This window comes from Crotalus tigris, unplaced genomic scaffold (genome assembly GCF_016545835.1).
Source record: "Crotalus tigris isolate CLP2741 ecotype Arizona unplaced genomic scaffold, ASM1654583v1 scf7180000020270.473046, whole genome shotgun sequence".
Lineage (NCBI taxonomy): Eukaryota > Metazoa > Chordata > Lepidosauria > Squamata > Viperidae > Crotalus > Crotalus tigris.
In genome coordinates, this window is record NW_024097939.1 from 299001 (window position 1) to 316164 (window position 17164).

At 39.1% G+C, this 17164-nt stretch overlaps 1 protein-coding gene across 6 annotated transcripts in view; it reads left to right on the forward strand.

The window, feature by feature from the left end:
* The first annotated feature begins 6407 nt into the window (after positions 1-6407).
* EPB41L4A (erythrocyte membrane protein band 4.1 like 4A) overlaps positions 6408-17164 on the forward strand; it is a 92736-nt gene continuing 81979 nt past the window's right edge. Inside the window, exons 1-2 of one of the 6 annotated variants that reach the window (XM_039366391.1) lie at positions 6408-7198; positions 7804-8118. In XM_039366391.1, the coding sequence (XP_039222325.1) occupies positions 8020-8118 (99 nt within the window). In that variant the 5' untranslated portion in view covers positions 6408-7198; positions 7804-8019. Of the gene's footprint in view, positions 7199-7352; positions 7765-7803; positions 8119-17164 lie in introns of those variants that run through there. The other 5 variants (XM_039366393.1, XM_039366394.1, XM_039366395.1 and 2 more) reach the window with 5 other exon arrangements.

Sequence of the window (17164 nt, forward strand, 5' to 3'; positions counted from 1 at the left end):
TATTCTATATGTATTAACTTATGAATAAATCTCAATATATATTTACTCTTGAGTAGTCACATATATTAACAGCCTTTTAATTGATGAAGGCCTTGCACTATGGAAGATCTGTGATTTTGATTATGACTTCACATTATTCCTTATCAGGTAAGTTTAACAACAATATTTTAAAAGAAAACATTCATTCCCAAATTCTTAACAAATAAAGCAAATCTGTGACAAAATTTATAGATTCTAAAAAATTTTAAACTCTGATTGTATCACAATTATCAGTCAATATCATATTTTCAGATGGACAGAATAAAACATGTCACTATTCATAATAATCTGCTAGTGTTTTTAAACTTCAGTTACTCCAGTAACTGAAGCAGAAATCCAGATTCAGTCACAGCTTTGTTCTATACAGTATTAACCTTGTGAACTCTAAAGCTTCCTCCTTCCATTATGTATTCAAGATGGACAGTGAATAATATTTATATGTTACTTGTAGGATGTAGGTCTATACATATGTTGTATATCGTATGTTTTAAATTGTATTATGTACGTGTATACTTTGAGAAGAAGCAACTAAAATTTATTTTTAATGTGTGCCACAAGAAAAAATGACAATAAAGGTCTATCTGTCTGTCTATCTGTCTGTCTGTTACCGAATGTAGGAATTTAGTCCAAACTCATGTATAATACAGTAAATTTATCTCATGAAGAATAACTGGATGATTAACTGAAAAGTCATAAAAATTAATGGTATTTTAGCAATGTGTTTTTTACAAGGAAATAATGTGCTAAAAGGTAACCCTGTTAATAAATTGAACAAAAAGGACACCATAAAGTATTCATTGCAATGTTTTGCCTCCAGCTATAGTTTAAGCATCCATTCAAATGACAGGTCATTTTAGTATCTCTTCTTCTTGTGCCATATCTGTTATCAGACGTTGGCAATCCTGTTTTTATCAGCAGCCACACGGAAAAGTGCTGCTGAGTTTTGTCCAAACCAGTCCCTTAGATTTTGAAGCCATGATGTTCTTCTGCCTGGACCTCGTTTGCCTTCATTTTAGTATGGATATATGAAAATGATAAGTAAAGTGCTTCAGTTTGGGAATAATAACTGAAGGTAACATCTCACTGATCAATAGATGCCTACTGACTTCAAAGAGCAATCTCTTGAAATAGTTGAAATTAATCCATTCTGATTTTCCCTTGACTAATTTCTGCAGCCACTAGAATGCTAACTATGCATTTTAAGTACAGAGGAGAAGTCTGTTTGTAGGACTAAATCTATAGATTAACATTGTCCCTTCAAATGTGATGTAAATAATTATCATTTTGTAAGTTAGTTGCAATGTCAAAGCTCTTATTCTAAAAAAAAAACAGTATAATGGAGTAAGTGATCTTGAGTAGAGCTTTATGATTGCCTTTACATTACTCAATTAAGGTGTTGGACTAGAAACCTGGAGGCCATGGGTTCTGGTCCTCTAGTCTTTCATTAGACCCAGAAATTGACTGGATAACTTTGGGCCAGCTTAATCTCCTCATAGGTTTCTCATGGAGAAAGTAGAGGAGAAAGTATCATGTAGACTGCTTGTTACTTATAGAATTGATCAATAAATCAGAACTATTTCTAGTAGTGCAGTCCAGGTGAAAGATTTCAACAATTACAGTAACTCTCTTTGCCAACCTAGCAATAAAGAAGGCAATAATAATAATAATAATAATAATAATAATAATAATAATAATAATAATAAAGTTGGAAGGGACCTTGGAGGTCATTGAGTCCAACCCCCTGCTCAGGCAGGAAACCCTACACCATTTTGGACAAATGGCTGTCTAGTCTCTTCTTAAAAACTTCCAGTGTTGGAGCATTAACCACTTCTGGAGGCAGATTGTTCCATTAGTTAATCGTTCTAACTGTCAGAAAGTTTCTCCTTAGTTCTAGGTTGCTTCTCTCCTTGCTTAGTTTCCACCCGTTGCTTCTTGTCCTGCCTTCAGGCGCTTTGGAGAATAGCTTGACTCCCTCTTCTTTGTGGCAGCCCCTGAGATATTGGAACACTGCTATCATGTCCCCCTCGTCCTTCTCTTCATTAAACTAGACATACCCAATCCCAGCAACCGTTCCTTATGTGTTTTAACCTCCAGTCCCCTAATCATCTTTGTTGCTCTTCTCTGTACTCTTTCTAGAGTCTCAATGCTTTCCCTTTTTAAAGCTAGGGTTGAGCAGTGAAAAAAAAAGATGCTTAGTAGAGAATGAGTTGAATTCATACTGATGCACTAAGAGAATAAAGGTTATTATAAAACCACTGTGTTGAAGCATCATTCTCTTACCCATTACCTATTTTCCCTGGAGATAAGGTGAGGCAATTACTATATCTCTCAGTGTCCTGTCACAGACACTCCCCTTCAGAAATGCAAATATCTTAAAACAACTGCATAAGGCAAGTTTGTTGTGGACAGGTCACAGCATGCTTCTGCAAAGCATAAACTTCATTAGCTATGTGTGAGCCAAATTTTAGAAGCCTTTGAACGTTTCACTTGTGCTCAGTGGAACTTCACTGTGTACTTTTATACTACAGATTTAAAAAAGAGAAGGCCTTTTTCTACTGTAATTATTAGCAGGTAAATTTCCAGTTGAGGAAAAAAATATACATTTCTTTTAAAATATTGTTATATCATGTTTTGTTACAGAAGCTTCTAGAATGGTATATAATTGATGTATGGATGGATTAATGGATATCTGTTTATTTTAATTTTAATTTTGTTGGTTGATGTATACTTTTATTGGTTTTGAATTATTATTGGATTTATTGAATTGCTGCAAAATTTATCTTAAGGCTTCACTGCCACTTGTCTTTTTTTAAAAAAAACACTAAATGTTTAACATTTGTAGTAGTGGATATAACATCTTAGAGCAACACTATAATTTAAAAATAATAAAGTCAATTACAGGTAGTCTTCAACTTACAACTGTTCATTTTGTGACCATTTGAAGTTACAACAGCACTGGAAAAGGTAACTTGACCATATTTTTCACAGGACAGTTGCGGCATTCCCATGGTCACATGATCAAAGTTCAGATGCTTTGCCACTGACCCATAATTATTATGGTTGCAGTGTCCTGGGGTCATGTGATCATCTTTTGTGACCTTCTGATAAACAATGGGGAAGACAGATTCAATTAACAACCACGTTACTGATTTAACAACTGCAGCGATTCACTTAACAATTGTGGCAAGCAAGGTTGTAAAAATGGGGCAAAATTCACTTAACAAAGGTATCACTTAGCAACAGAAACGTTGGGCTCAATTGTCGTAAGTCGAGGACTAGCTATACAAGCTGAAACGTGCCAAAACAGTGTCAAAATTATTGTAAATTGTATCATTTTAGGGAGGGCATTTCAGAATTAGTCCTGTTTTGAAAGGAATTTAAAAATAAAGCTTAGTATACTGATTAGCATTGGAACACGTCTTTGGGGGGTATCTTGTTCACATGCTTTTAGAGTTGTTCCTTTCCTTAAAAAGTATGATAGCAAATGTTTTTCTAGGTTCCAAAAAAAGCAATTTATTTAAAGACTTATCTAGCAGTTTTCATTACTGATCCCAGGACAATTCATCACAGACCAATGAAATGATTCCTGGAATAAAGAAAAGACCAAACCCTCAGCAACACTTTGAAATATTTTGTATTCTGATTACAAAACAACCAAAGTATGTTTAAATAATGTCATGTAAAAAAAAATGGAATTGGCTGTGGCCCAAATTCTTTCATTTGTGACTAAGAATGTAGTTTCAAAAATGTAGATTGCACCATGTCCTGGAAGAAGTATGAGTCTCACTCTCCACACCCCCCCCCCAAAGTTACAGGAATAAATTGTTTGAGAGTAAGATTCTAAGATTATTGTGTTTAAAAATGTGTTAATATTCTCAAAACAATTTTAAAGTCTTAAAGTCTGTACATTGCACTGATTTGTAGGTTATTTAATAACTGAGTGTTGAATTAATGGCTATTGTACACCATTGTGTTACACTGTTACCTACCAATCTCTAATCTTTCAGGAAAATATGCTAGTGTAAATATTGTGGCCCTCCTAATCTGGTAAAATAGTGTTCTTAAATACTTGTCACATAGCAAACTGAGAAGCAGGAGAACTGGATTTGCTTGGCTTCATTTCCCCTCCCATTTCCCAGTGGGCAAAAAACCACCCACTATTGCCCCACTTTGGGATATGGTTGGGTGAATGTAGATGAGTCTTAGAACAACAGGTTTATCCATCTGTCAGATTGCCTGACTAATAGATTGCAAGTGCAAAGGGGTACATGAGGTGGAATAGGAGGGAATGCTCCCACTGGTCCTACTCAGTGCAGCTCCTCACCTGTCCCTCTCAGTTGAGCTATTACTGAATAATGCTAAACTCATGTCAAAAACAATCCAGCTGACAGGTTACAGATGATGAGTATGGGGTGAAATGGATGGTAACAATAACAATCATGCTCCATTGTTGACTAATGCTGTAAGAGAATTGTGAATTATCAGTTAACGTCTGCCTAGTCACCAGTGCCAAATTTGAATTAAAGTGGGCAAGATGGTGTCACCTTCTCTATACAAGCCCCTTGTTGGTAGAAGCAGCAAAACAATGGCTATAGAACTAACAGTTGAAAAAAGCAGCTCTTTCTCATGGTTTAAATCAACTTTCTCTGCAGCTTAGAAATGAAATGCTGCTTAGAAAACAAGTCTAGCACTCTTTCCAAAAAGTATGAAACCTGTGTTTGTAGTCAGGCATTAAGCAGGCAGATACCTCTGCAGTGGCAAGTGCCTAATCTCTCCTGTAGACCAAGCCAATATGACCACAGAGAGCAGCTCCCAGCAATGGAAAGTGAAAGGAACTTGTTTGCAGCCGCGTAAAGTAGCCAGTGGGAGTTAGGGTAACCTTTGCGTGGCTCAGCATCATTAGCGTAATACAGTATTTCTCACCTTGCCATGCTGGCTGGGGAATTCTGGGAACTGAAGTTCACACATCTTAAAAGTTATCAAGATTGAGAAACACTCAAGTGTACCAGATTGTATTCATACCTAAAATTATATTTAAAAATATGAAATGCTTCCTTTTTAAGAACTGGAGCCACAAAGGAAAATCTTAAGTTGCCCAACTATAGCATGGGGTCAGGATAGCTGAGGAGCCATCTCACTCCATTGGCTCCCCCATTTGTTCCAGTGGAAAGGGCCTATTTTGGATCCCATCTACCAAAGAATTTTGATTGGCAGGGTCCAGGAGAAGAGCATTTTCTCCTGTGGCCCCCCACTCTGTGGAATATTCTCCCATTGGAAGTGAGGTCCACTCCCATATTCCTGGCCTTCTGGAAGAGCCTGAAAACCTGGCTCTGCTGCTTGGCTTGGGGCCCTAACAGAGGCCTGCTACGTAGGGGTTCACTGACCATGTAGAAAAGATCCCACTCCCAGACAGCCCATCATCTATGTTTTTAGCTTCTCTATTTAATTCCTCTAATTTAAATTGTCTTGCAGACTTTGTAAATTTTTATTATATTGTAAACCAGACATGTCAAACTCGCGACGTCATGTGACGTCGCGCAACGTATCGGAGCTTTTTTGCCATTGCCGGCAATGGGGTGGGTGTGGCTGCGGTATGATGAAACCAGCCCACGGGCCGGCAGTTTGACACCCCTGTTGTGAACCATCAAGAGTTGTTGCATCATTGAGATGAGTGACATGAAGAAATGAAAAAAAGAGATCATCACCAAGCATGTTAGTGCTAGATTCCAGGATGGGAGGAAAAGTCTTAATCACAAACAATCCACCTCCTGATTTTATGTGAAATTGAACTTGACCTAAAATTAAGATTGAGGGTGGTGGTCTTCTTGTGTAGCACAAAGCATTCAAATTACTCTGTTAGGTTTGCAGCATTCTAAGCATTTTTTTTCACCAATTGGATGCTATGCCGTCTGGTAATGTCTGCTTACTCCATTCCCTGCAATAATATAGGCATACAGTACTGTACAGTTGAAAGGCGATTTAAGTGGAATGCACATAGGAAAGGCCTCGGGCAATTTTTATAAATTGGAAGCCCTTCCTCCAAACATTAGGTAATGAGCTTGTAAGACTATCTATGATAGACATTTTAAAGATGTGTTTAAATCCATCAAAAGCAAGCAACAGTCGCCAGCAAATGATGCCTCTCTCCTTTTGCCAAGAGAGCTCTTGATGAGAGATGTCTGTCTCCATATGAAATAGTTTGCATGCTAAGTCTCTCCTGGAGTGATTATTCATCTCACGTTGCCGCTCGTTCCTCTGAATCATCACGTTCAAGTCCGGCTTGGCGGAATCGCCCGCTAGGGGTCACTGCTGTCCTTGCACAATTAACGCCTCCTCCCCTGCCGGTGCTGCTAAGGCAGGGAAGGTGAAAGGTTGGCGGGAGCAAAAAAGGCGGAGGGAGACAAAAACGCCGGTTGGACAGCCCAGTCTCAAGCCGGCACCGCGGAGGTGTCAGAGCCAGAGTCCTCCCGGGAGCAAGTCCGACTTCTCAGCCGCGAAGGAAGCGGCGCGCCGGCAGCTTGAGCGGAGGCGGTGCTCGCCTTGACGGTAGCGCGCGGAAGCCGCGGCTGCCTCTGGGCTGGGCAAGGAAAGCGATCGGCAGTCTGCCCAGCACCATCCTGGGCCATGCTGGCAAAGGTGGACCGGGAAGACGAGCCTCATCCGAGGAGGAGGAAGAGAAGGGCGGCCAAGGAGACAGCGCTGACATCTCGCACGCTCAGCTTCTCCGGCTGGGAGAGAAACTAAGCAACTGGACCCGCCCCGGGGCAGGTGGCGCTTGTTACTGCTGCGCCTGGGGCTCGCTCCGCTTTAAGCGGGGAACTTTGCCGGCAGAGTTGGGCTACAAGAGGAATCCTGAATTCTTTGCTGTTTCCCCTACGGGAAAAGCCTACTCGCGTGGAGTGGACAAGGCCAGGAGAAAACGGCAATAAGAGCCATACGGTGTGTCTCTGCCGCCGCCGCCGCCGCCGCCGCCCGGGATTTCAGCGCCGCGGAGAGAAGGGTGTGTGTGTCCGAGTAGACGGGCTGCGTCTGACTAGAAAGCGCAAGCTGGATGTGCTTTAGCCACAGCAGTGAACGGTCAGTACCTGCCAGCCCGCCTCTTCACGCCCTAGAAACAGGAGGAGGAGCAGCTGCTTGGTTTGGCTTCCCCCCCCTCCAGGTAACCCTCGTATCCCCCGATTTCGGGTAGGAAAAGGCGGGGGTAGGGGGTGTGCGCGCTGAAGGCGGGGCGGTTTCCCTTCTGCCCGGATCCTTCCTTTTCTCTCGTCATACAAAAGAGCAATCCCCGAGGGAGGGCAGGAGGGGGAGGGGAACGTGGGTAATTATTAATCCCAGGGACTCGGCTTGGAGGAGCTAAGCTGGAGCGCCCGGCGTTGTGTAGCAGAGGAGGAACTGGAGCTTCCCGGCCGGAGTGCTTTTCTTAAGTTCTTTTGCGTTGGAGGCTTGGCCCCTAGTAGGCCTTGAAGGATGACCTGCTTCTTTTGCGGTTGCCTTATGCTGGTATCCAGAGCAAGCTTGCTAACTCCCCATATATCCACAGCACCCGTGTGCTTCAGAGGCCAAGGGATTCTTCTAGCTGAACTGTGAACAAAGAAGCCCATAGGGTTAAGGAGCGTGTAAAACTTTGCAATGGATTTACCTCTGACAACTTTATTCTTTTGATTTCACTCTTGCAGCTCGGCAATGAATGTATAGATATAATTTCCCCCTCTCACTTACAAGGTGGTAAGGATTTGGGTTTTTTCCTTTTTTTTCTTTTTGCAGGATGCCCGATGAAGATTTTACCATTGGTGTAAGCCATCTTTTTTAATAACTCGTTGAAGATAAAAGACAAGCCTGCTTTTCTTCACCTTTGGCCTGAGAGAAATAAAAAATTGCCTATCAGAACGGAGTTATTTCGTTTCCCCCTTGCTGTGCTTGAAGTTACATTCATCTCCTTTTTTATCATTTGCACTCTGACATCAAGACACTGGAGCAGCCATGGGCTGCTTCTGTGCAGTGCCTGAGGAATTTTATTGTGAAGTTCTACTTCTGGATGAATCCAAATTAACCTTAACCACACAGCACCAAGGGATAAAGGTAAGTGCTGCCTGTTCTATTTTTATTAGGTTACCTTTGTCAGTAGTGCTTGAAATGCTTTGTCTAGTGCTAAGCAATAGGGGGCAAATCGACATGGAAACCTATTTCTGAGAGAGTGCTTATCAAAACAAAGTGGTTTCTAATTACAGGGATATGGCCATGTCAAGTGGCATTTAACTTTACATCACATTCCATGACCCAGGAAAGAATTGTAATGATAACAAACAAGAAACAGATGAAAAGGTTAAAAATGAGGGTGGATTTGCTTTCCTTAAAACATGTATTGTGTATAAACTAGACCCTGCAACAAGGGAAGAAATTCTCAAATTTTAGTAACTCTCAATTGTATAAAGTTGTATATTAAAACACTTTTTTCCCAGATGGCTTATTTTCTTTAGATAGTTTACCTCGTGTTATAATGTTCACTAATTGTCAAATCCATGATAGCTAGATATCCTTGCTTTATGTTTATATAAAACTAGCTCTTTTTTTAAAAAAATGCATACATCCTCAAAGATACGTCAAAACTAATAAAATTATACTTAGGGCTTGCATAAGATACATACTTATCAATGGTAGTTAATATTAATCAGTACTTGCTGATTAGCTTTTAGGTCCAAGAATTTTGATCCAGATTATTTTTAAGTATAATTTTATTCTGACTGACTTCCAAAAGAGCCTCATTTATTTTCCATAAGTTTTAACTATCCAGTAAGGTCAGTGGAATAAGGGTGCTTAATATCCCTTTGAAATATCTCTCAGTCAACAAAAGGGTAAAATACTATTGCAACTGAAATGCTTCCAAATAATCCATTGTTTTTTAATTTATATATAAATATTTTAGTAAATTTTTGAATTCCAGTTTTGCACAGATATATATGATAGAGCAGTGAGTTTTCTGTCTGAATATGAAGTGCAGGTTTTAAACTTAAAAAAACATTTCTGCAGAAAATTAGAATTTAAACAGAGCTTTCTTTTGAATGAGAATAAATGGATCGTTCTGGAAGAATCTTAAATATATAGGAATCTATGTCTTCTTTTGGCTGTTATAATGTATAATATATTATAAGCTTTGTATATCAAACTTGAGAATAACAAAAGGATCACACATTTATATCAGTGATGACTATATTTGTCTGTAGAAAATAAAACTCTGAAAGTCTATAAGAAAAATGTCCAAAATCCACAATAGGCAGAAATGTATCACAGTATCTGTAGCAAATATACTTGTAAGGCATTTATTTAATAATTTACTTGAAAACTTAATCATGGGTATTATCCTGTCTGAAGTTGACATAACTGAATTTTTAAAAGGTGGAATAATTTACAATCCTATATTCCTGGAAAATTATTCTCAGTAAATCTGAGGGAAATATTATGTTTTATATACATATGGAGTAGAAAACAATAATACTAGACTGACTTGCCAGTTATATGGATGCTATGAGAATTAGTAGTATAATTACATTTAAGGCAGTGGTGGGATTCAAATATGTGAACAACTGGTTCTCTGTGTAGATGCCTCTTCCGGAAGTCCATTCTGGGCCTGGGCAACAAAAAATTAGCTACTGGTTCTGCCAAAGTGGTGCGAACCGGTTGAATCCCACCACTGATTTAAGGATGTAGCTAAGATAATTTCAGTGCACAATGAAACGTGACTTTTCAACTAATAATGTTTGCAAACGTGGACTTTTAAATATAATTGTCCAAGGAGTCAAACTTGATGGGAAAACTGAGATTGCCACTTTGTAGTATAACCGAAATAAATGGAACTAAAGTACATAATAAGCAATAACTGTGTAAACTTCGGAATGTTTATATCCTACGGGCTTCATTGAAATTTAATCACAGGTCAGTATGCAGGGATTTAAATGAACTTTATATGTGATAATGGTTTTAATTGCCATTAAATTAAAGGAATTTATTTTTAAGCATTCTGAAGTTTGGTGAAAAAATTCTCTGGAGATTTTTTCTTGATAATTAAGTATGCTACTGGTTGAGGCACCAAGCTAGAAAGTGGGAGACTGTGAGTTTACAGTAAGTCCTGCCTTAGCCATGAACATCAGATAGGTTTAGGCCAATCCCTCTCTCAGGCCAACCCACCTCACAGGATTGTTGTGGGGAAAATAGGAAGGTGTGTTGTATATGTTTGCTGCCTTGAGTTACTTGTAAAAATAATAAAGGTGGGTTATAAATAAATAAATCTGATGAGCAGTCCTTTGCATGTTCAACAGAATAACTCATAGAAGATATTTTATTTTTTTAATAAATGTGCAAAGACATTCCTATAGTATAGCTAATACCTTTTGTTACGATTACTTTTTATTAAATATAAAAATACAAATAATTACAGGATAATTGTGAAAACCAAATTAGATAGGCTGTATAAAATAATCTTTTAAATAGTCTTGCACATTTTATTTTTGTTTGTATTTTGATTATAATGGCTATTAGAGCTGATCAGTGTTTTAGGTTCAGTTCCAAAAAGGTGCTTTGGAATGCATATGAATGTGACTGCAATACCTGTTTGAAACGCTTTAAAGCAGCTGCATTGTTTTTCCAGGATTTCATGGCTGCTCTGCCATGTGATCTAGGGAATATGCTGCCATGTTAAAAAGTTGAAAACTGTTGCTATGCTTATGACCCACATACTTCAAACAACTTTTCAGAATTGAATCCAAAGTTTTGCAGTCTTAAGGACCATACCGTAATAAAACCATTAAAGGGGATCTACATGAGAGAAATTTAGAAGAATGCAATTGTTTGTTTTTAATCTATATCTGATGTTAAATGTAATGAACATGTCATCCTAAAATCTCAGAATACAAATACCTTTACAGTATATTACAAATCTGAGAGGAGAAAATTTTAACTTTTGTACATTACAAATTGTTTATAAGTTGATTATTAATGCAGGGATATTTCTATTCTGTTACATTTTTCTTTGTCTAAATCTTATATTTGCAAGTAATTCCATCAATTCATTATAGAAACAGTTTATTTCAAATTGGTTTACTTTGTTTAATGTTAGAATATCTCTGAAGGTTTAATGTCCATAATTCTAGTTAGGAGCTGTTATGTGAATCTTTAATGCCTAATTGGAGATAAAGTAATTAATCCATTTTATATAGCCCTTCGAACAGACTGTGGAATCCATGATTTTGGATCTTTAACTTGCATCTATATTGTTGGTAAGCAGGAATTATAAGAATGCAGTTAACAAATTCTATAGTGGCAGAGCTTTTTCATCTTTGCCAATATTTCTGTCATGTAGATGATTCACCTCCTTTCCACTTTGGAATGTCTTAAAACAAATTATAGATACTTGAATTCAAGTAATAAAAGGGTGTGATAACTGTAAGAAAAACATTTAGAACCACTGCGAATTCCTTAACTGAAGGTGTAAGAGCATATATCTTAAGGAAAACTGTCATGCATGATGCAAATACTGTAGGTGCGTGTGTATAGGGCAGTGATGGCGAACCTTTTAGACATCGGTTGCCCAAAAACTGTCCCACTCCCCTGCCCTGCCCCCCACCTGGCCACAGGGCCACCTACCACCTCACGGCCTGCTGCAGATCAGCCAGGCGGCCCTTCAGTGCCATGGTGGCCACACCCTCTGCCCACACCCTGAAGCATCATCGTGTGACAGGGTGCAAGGGTGGAGTCTTGTCGCTGCTGCCTGACTGCCGTGTCCTTGGCTGCACTGCTCCGCACGGGCGATGCCTGGGGATGACTCTCCTCCAGGGGGGCTGCTGGTGAGGGGCCATGGGGGGATGTGGGGCTGGGGTGACAGCGCGCATGCCCACAGAGAGGACTCTGCCACCTCTGGCATGCATGCCATAGGTTCGCCACCACTGGTATAGGGAAACAATATGAATATGGGTCCTAATGGTGCAAAATACAAATTGATTCTATGCTGAGTTAAAGATATAATAATTTGTACTGTTGGATCAGGAAATTAGATAAAGACAATGTAGCTTGAAAGCAAGACATTCAGCATATAAAATTTAAAGATTGTTTCTCAGCGACTCTCATGAATTGATTTAGTTGAATGCAACTATAACATCTTAGAAATTCATTGGCTATGTTTGATTCTCCTTAAATCTCTTCAAGGAGTAGAGAAACAACAGAATGGTGCATAGACTGATCATAAGTGTACAGAGTTAGAAATAAGGTCTGTAAGTTTATTTAGTGCAGTCTAGATGCTTTCCTTATATTTTTAATAAAGTAATCATGGATCCTTTTTTTCTGTTCATTTTCGATGCGGAAAACATTATCTTTTGCCTTACCATAGACCCACAAACAGTATCTGGGAATAGATAACAGGATCTGTCCAGGAATGGGTAAAAAAAATAAAACTTCTTTTTGTGGAAAACCTTTTCTCTCGTTTGCATACATGTAAATGCATAATGACAATATATATTTCCACACTGCTAGAAAACATGTACAAATCTTTTTTGAGTGCTAGTAAGAACCACTGATTGGTTCAAAATTGGAAAAGGAGTCCGGCAAGGCTCTATACTGTCGCCCTGCCTATTTAACTTATATGCAGAGCACATCATGAGAAAGGCAGGGCTAGATGAAACAAAAGTTGAAATTAAGATTGCCGGGAGAAATATCAACAACCTAAGATATGCAGATGATACCACTCTAATGGCAGAAAGTGAAGAGGAACTAAAGAGCCTCTTGATGCGGGTGAAGAAGGAGAGTGCAAAAGTTGGCTTGAAACTCAACATTAAGAAAACCAAAATCATGGCATCCGGCCCTCTCAATTCCTGGCAAATAGATGGAGAAGAAATGGAGGTAGTGACAGATTTTATTTTTCTGGGCTCCAAGATCACCTCAGATGGGGACTGCAGCCAAGAAATTAAAAGACGCTTGCTCCTGGGGAGGAAAGCTATGGCAAATCTAGACAGCATACTAAAAAGCAGAGACATCACCCTGCCAACAAAAGTGCGTATAATCCAGGCCATGGTTTTCCCAGTTGCAATGTATGGCTGTGAAAGTTGGACCATAAGAAAGGCTGAGCGCCAAAGAATTGAGGCCTTTGAACTATGGTGCTGGAGAAGACTCCTGCGAGTCCCTTGGACTGCAAGGCGTTCAAACCGGTCAGTCCTAGAAGAGATCAACCCCGACTGCTCTTTAGAAGGCCAGATCCTGAAGTTGAAACTCAAATACTTTGGCCACCTAATGAGAAGGAAGGACTCACTGGAGAAGGGCCTAATGCTGGGAAAGATTGAGGGCAATAGAAGAAGGGGACGACAGAGAATGAGATGGCTGGATGGAGTCACTGAAGCAGTAGGTGTGAACTTAAATGGACTCCAGAAAATGGTAGAGGACAGGAAGACCTGGAGAAACGTTGTCCATGAGGTCACGATGGGTCGGACACGACTTCACAATTAACAACAACAACAAAGACTTATATCATGATGATGATGATCCATTCAGTCAGATCCGATTCTTGGTGATTCTATGGGCTAGATCTCTCCACATCTTCAGATCTTGCAGTACTTTGAGTTTTTCTATGCTCTGGCTGGTGTCAGCTTTGATAGTGTCCAGCCACCATGTTCTTTGACGCCTGGTGTCCTTTTATTGCTAACTCTTTCAAACATAATTGCTTTCTCCCAATGAATTCCCCTGCGTGACATGGTCAAAGTAAGTAATTTTGCTTTCTAGTGATAAGTCTGGTGTTATGCACTCCGGTACAATGATATATCAATATAATTGCTCATATCAATCAATGAGACTTATATCAATGAGCCCATAAATGTATTAGCTTAATTAGCACCCAGATCCATAGTGCTACAGTTTTATGTAATATTGGCTGTGTTTTCCAAGTTTTTCCACAATTTTGTCAATCAGGCTATCCATGATATACTCCACACAATTTTCTAGATTCATGTTGAATCTTAAATTAACTATCTGAACTGAGTTTCCATGTTCTAGTGTAAGAGGATGATTATTTAGTATTTTATTCTGTTGTGTAAATACAGTAATTGAAACAGCTTCTGTTTTGCAAGTATGAATGAGGCTTTGGCCTACTGATTGCCACAGAACTTTCTTCCTTTAGTTGAGTTTATAAGTTATGGTAGCTATAATGAAATGAAAACATTTTGGATAGCATTCCAAAGATAGTGGAAGTATTTGAATTTACACATGGTTAACTGATCATGATTCAATGTCTATATGATGTACTAAATTAATCATATGGAGAGATTTATGCAATATACTGAGTCAGAGGGTCTCAACTTTTTTAGACCAATGTACATATTTATAACTCATAAAATGCTTATAATTGATGTGGCCAGTCACAGCATACTCATACTAGAAAGCAAGAAATCATTGTCATTTTCTAGGAATGCTTACAAAATATACCTATGTAGAGTCTAAAACAGAGGTCTCCAACCTTTCTCAGTTGGAGGGAAAGCAAGAGGGAAGCATCTTATGTGCGTGCGCGCACACACACAAACGGCACCACAAGCACGCGTGATGCAAACGGGGCAATGCTAGTGCCCACATGACACTCGCTAGCACTGCCCCATTTTTGACACGCGGGAGCTAGAGCTGCCCCATTTTCACTGTGCGGTGCCCTGTTTTCATAGCAATGGCACTAGCAAGACTGCGGGTGAGTGCATGCATATATGTGCATGCACTTTGCCAGCCTGTCCCATGGCCCGGTAGTCAGTAGGCCATGGCCTGGTAGTGGGCCACAGCTCACAGGTTGGGGACCCCTGGTCTAGAAGTATTGCTGGAATAGAGATTCTTTTTTAGACTGCTGTTTTGCTTTGTTATGTTAAATTAAAAGATTTTAAAAATTAATAAGGGAATCTGCTGTAATCAAGGACGTGTAAATGGTTATTACTCAGTATCACATTGGGAATCCAGATACAGCATGTAAACATTTTTGCAAATTTGTGCTTCACTGTACTGTATTAACACAGTTGGTTTGAGTATTGTGATATATAAATCCTTGTATACATAGAAATTTAGATGATGCCTGCTGGAAGATTATTGATGTGCCCTATGTTTTTATATTTAGAATTGATTAGTATTATTAGTATTATTAGTAGTATTTCTTACTACTTTGTAGTGATGCTTGATTTGGGTATTGTTTTTTCATATGTTGTATAAAAATTTGTACTGAGACTGATGATATAATCATCCCTCTCTCACCCCCGAGGCCTCAACTTCAGTGGTCTTCCAGAGGGCCTGAAGCCAGCCAGGGCTTTGCTGTCTGGCCTAGGAATCCAGTCATGTGGATTATAGATTCTGAAAGGTAGTTTATATTGTCTGCACTGTTTATATTGACTGCGTTTTCCTTCAAATTAGGGATGGTTTTATTGCTTTTAATGTATTTCATGCTTTTTGTTGTTGTTTTGATTGTTTACTGTACTGATCGTATTTATCTTTGTACATTGTACAGAGTCATGTATGTGAGCTGGCCAGTTATATAAAATACCAAATGTTCCATGAATCTGCTGTTTATTTGATTCTGGATTTCCAAAATTTAATGTAAAATACAGTAATTGGGTGGGGGGAGGCTTTAAAGTATGAATTGATTTTAAAACCTTAAAGTGCAGAATTAAATCTGAATCTAAAACCAGATTATATTTCAAACATATTATACAGGTACTTACAACCATTCCTTTACTGACCATTTGAAGTTACAATGGCACTGAAAAAAATGATTTATGATCATTTTTCACACCAAATTCACTGAACAACTGCAGTGTGATTCATTTAACAACTGAGGCAGGAAAAATTGTAATATGGGGTAAAACTCAATAACAAAAATTTTGGGCTCAATTGTGGTCGTAGGTCAAGGACGTGTAAAAACTTACTGTTTTCTCCCATCATATGTTATTAACAATAGTCTTGGTTTTGATAGTCTATTTAGATATGCTATTTTAATTTATTCATTTACATCCTGCTACTTTATAAGCTGAAAGTGGCATGTATAGGAGTTATTCCTATTTTATTTATAACCTGAAATTGGAGGCTGGATTAATCATAGGCTGGATTAAATGAAAGACTTTGGTTGAAATTCACTGATTGAGTTCTATGTAATTTGAATGTTCTGTATAGCACAGGCTTCAAAATGCATCACTGGCAAGCCTCTCTTAGCTGAAAACCTGGAATAGACTCAGTAACCCTAGTTCAGTGATGGCAAACCTTTTAGAGACCAAGTGCCCAAACCGCAACCCAAAACCCACTTATTTATTGCAAAGTGCCAGGGCCGCATCAGCATTGTGGTGCCCTTGGGGAGGGGGGCAGGGAGGTGCCTCTGAGTACTGCCTCTGGCATGCAAAAACCAGGGGTGCAAAAATGGACCACCATGCTGCAAGGCGCAAAAATGGTTGCCGCTGCACTGCAGGGTGCAGATAGAAGGCGCTGCACCACACAAGAACGGGGCATGGCTAGTGAGTATCACACAGGCACTAGCCCTGCCCCATTTGCAGTATGTGCGTGCTCGTGGCCCCATGTGCGCATGGATACGTGTAAAATGCTAGTCAGCTGCTTCACCTCCTGGGTGGGGCTCCTGCTGCAGGCGACAGTGGTGGCCTGATGGACCTGCTGCTGGTGGCGGTGGTGCGCGTGCCAACAGAGAGGGCTCTGAGTGCACGCGTGCCATAGGTTCGCCACCACTGCCTAGTTAGTGTTGTATAGCATCTGTTTAGGTGCTTTTCTGTTAAACTACCACAAAGCTAGGACATAATTTTAAATTTTATTGAAAGAAATATCCAAGAGCAGCCAGCAGTGACACTGGAATTCATAGGTCAGATGGATACCATGGGAATACTAAGGATTTCATGTAGCAACTTAGTCTTTTTGGTGAGAAATGTAAAAAATGAAAGCATCTTATTCCATAACAATATATTGTAATAGAACATAAGCTTTTACAAAATTTATTATTAATATGGATATGCTTATGATGAAACTGAATTTTTAAATATATTTCTTTTTGAAGTATATACCATAAATTCTCTTCATATTTCTGATACTCATTTATAAAAAGCTAAAAGGCACAAAGATTTTGTAGAAC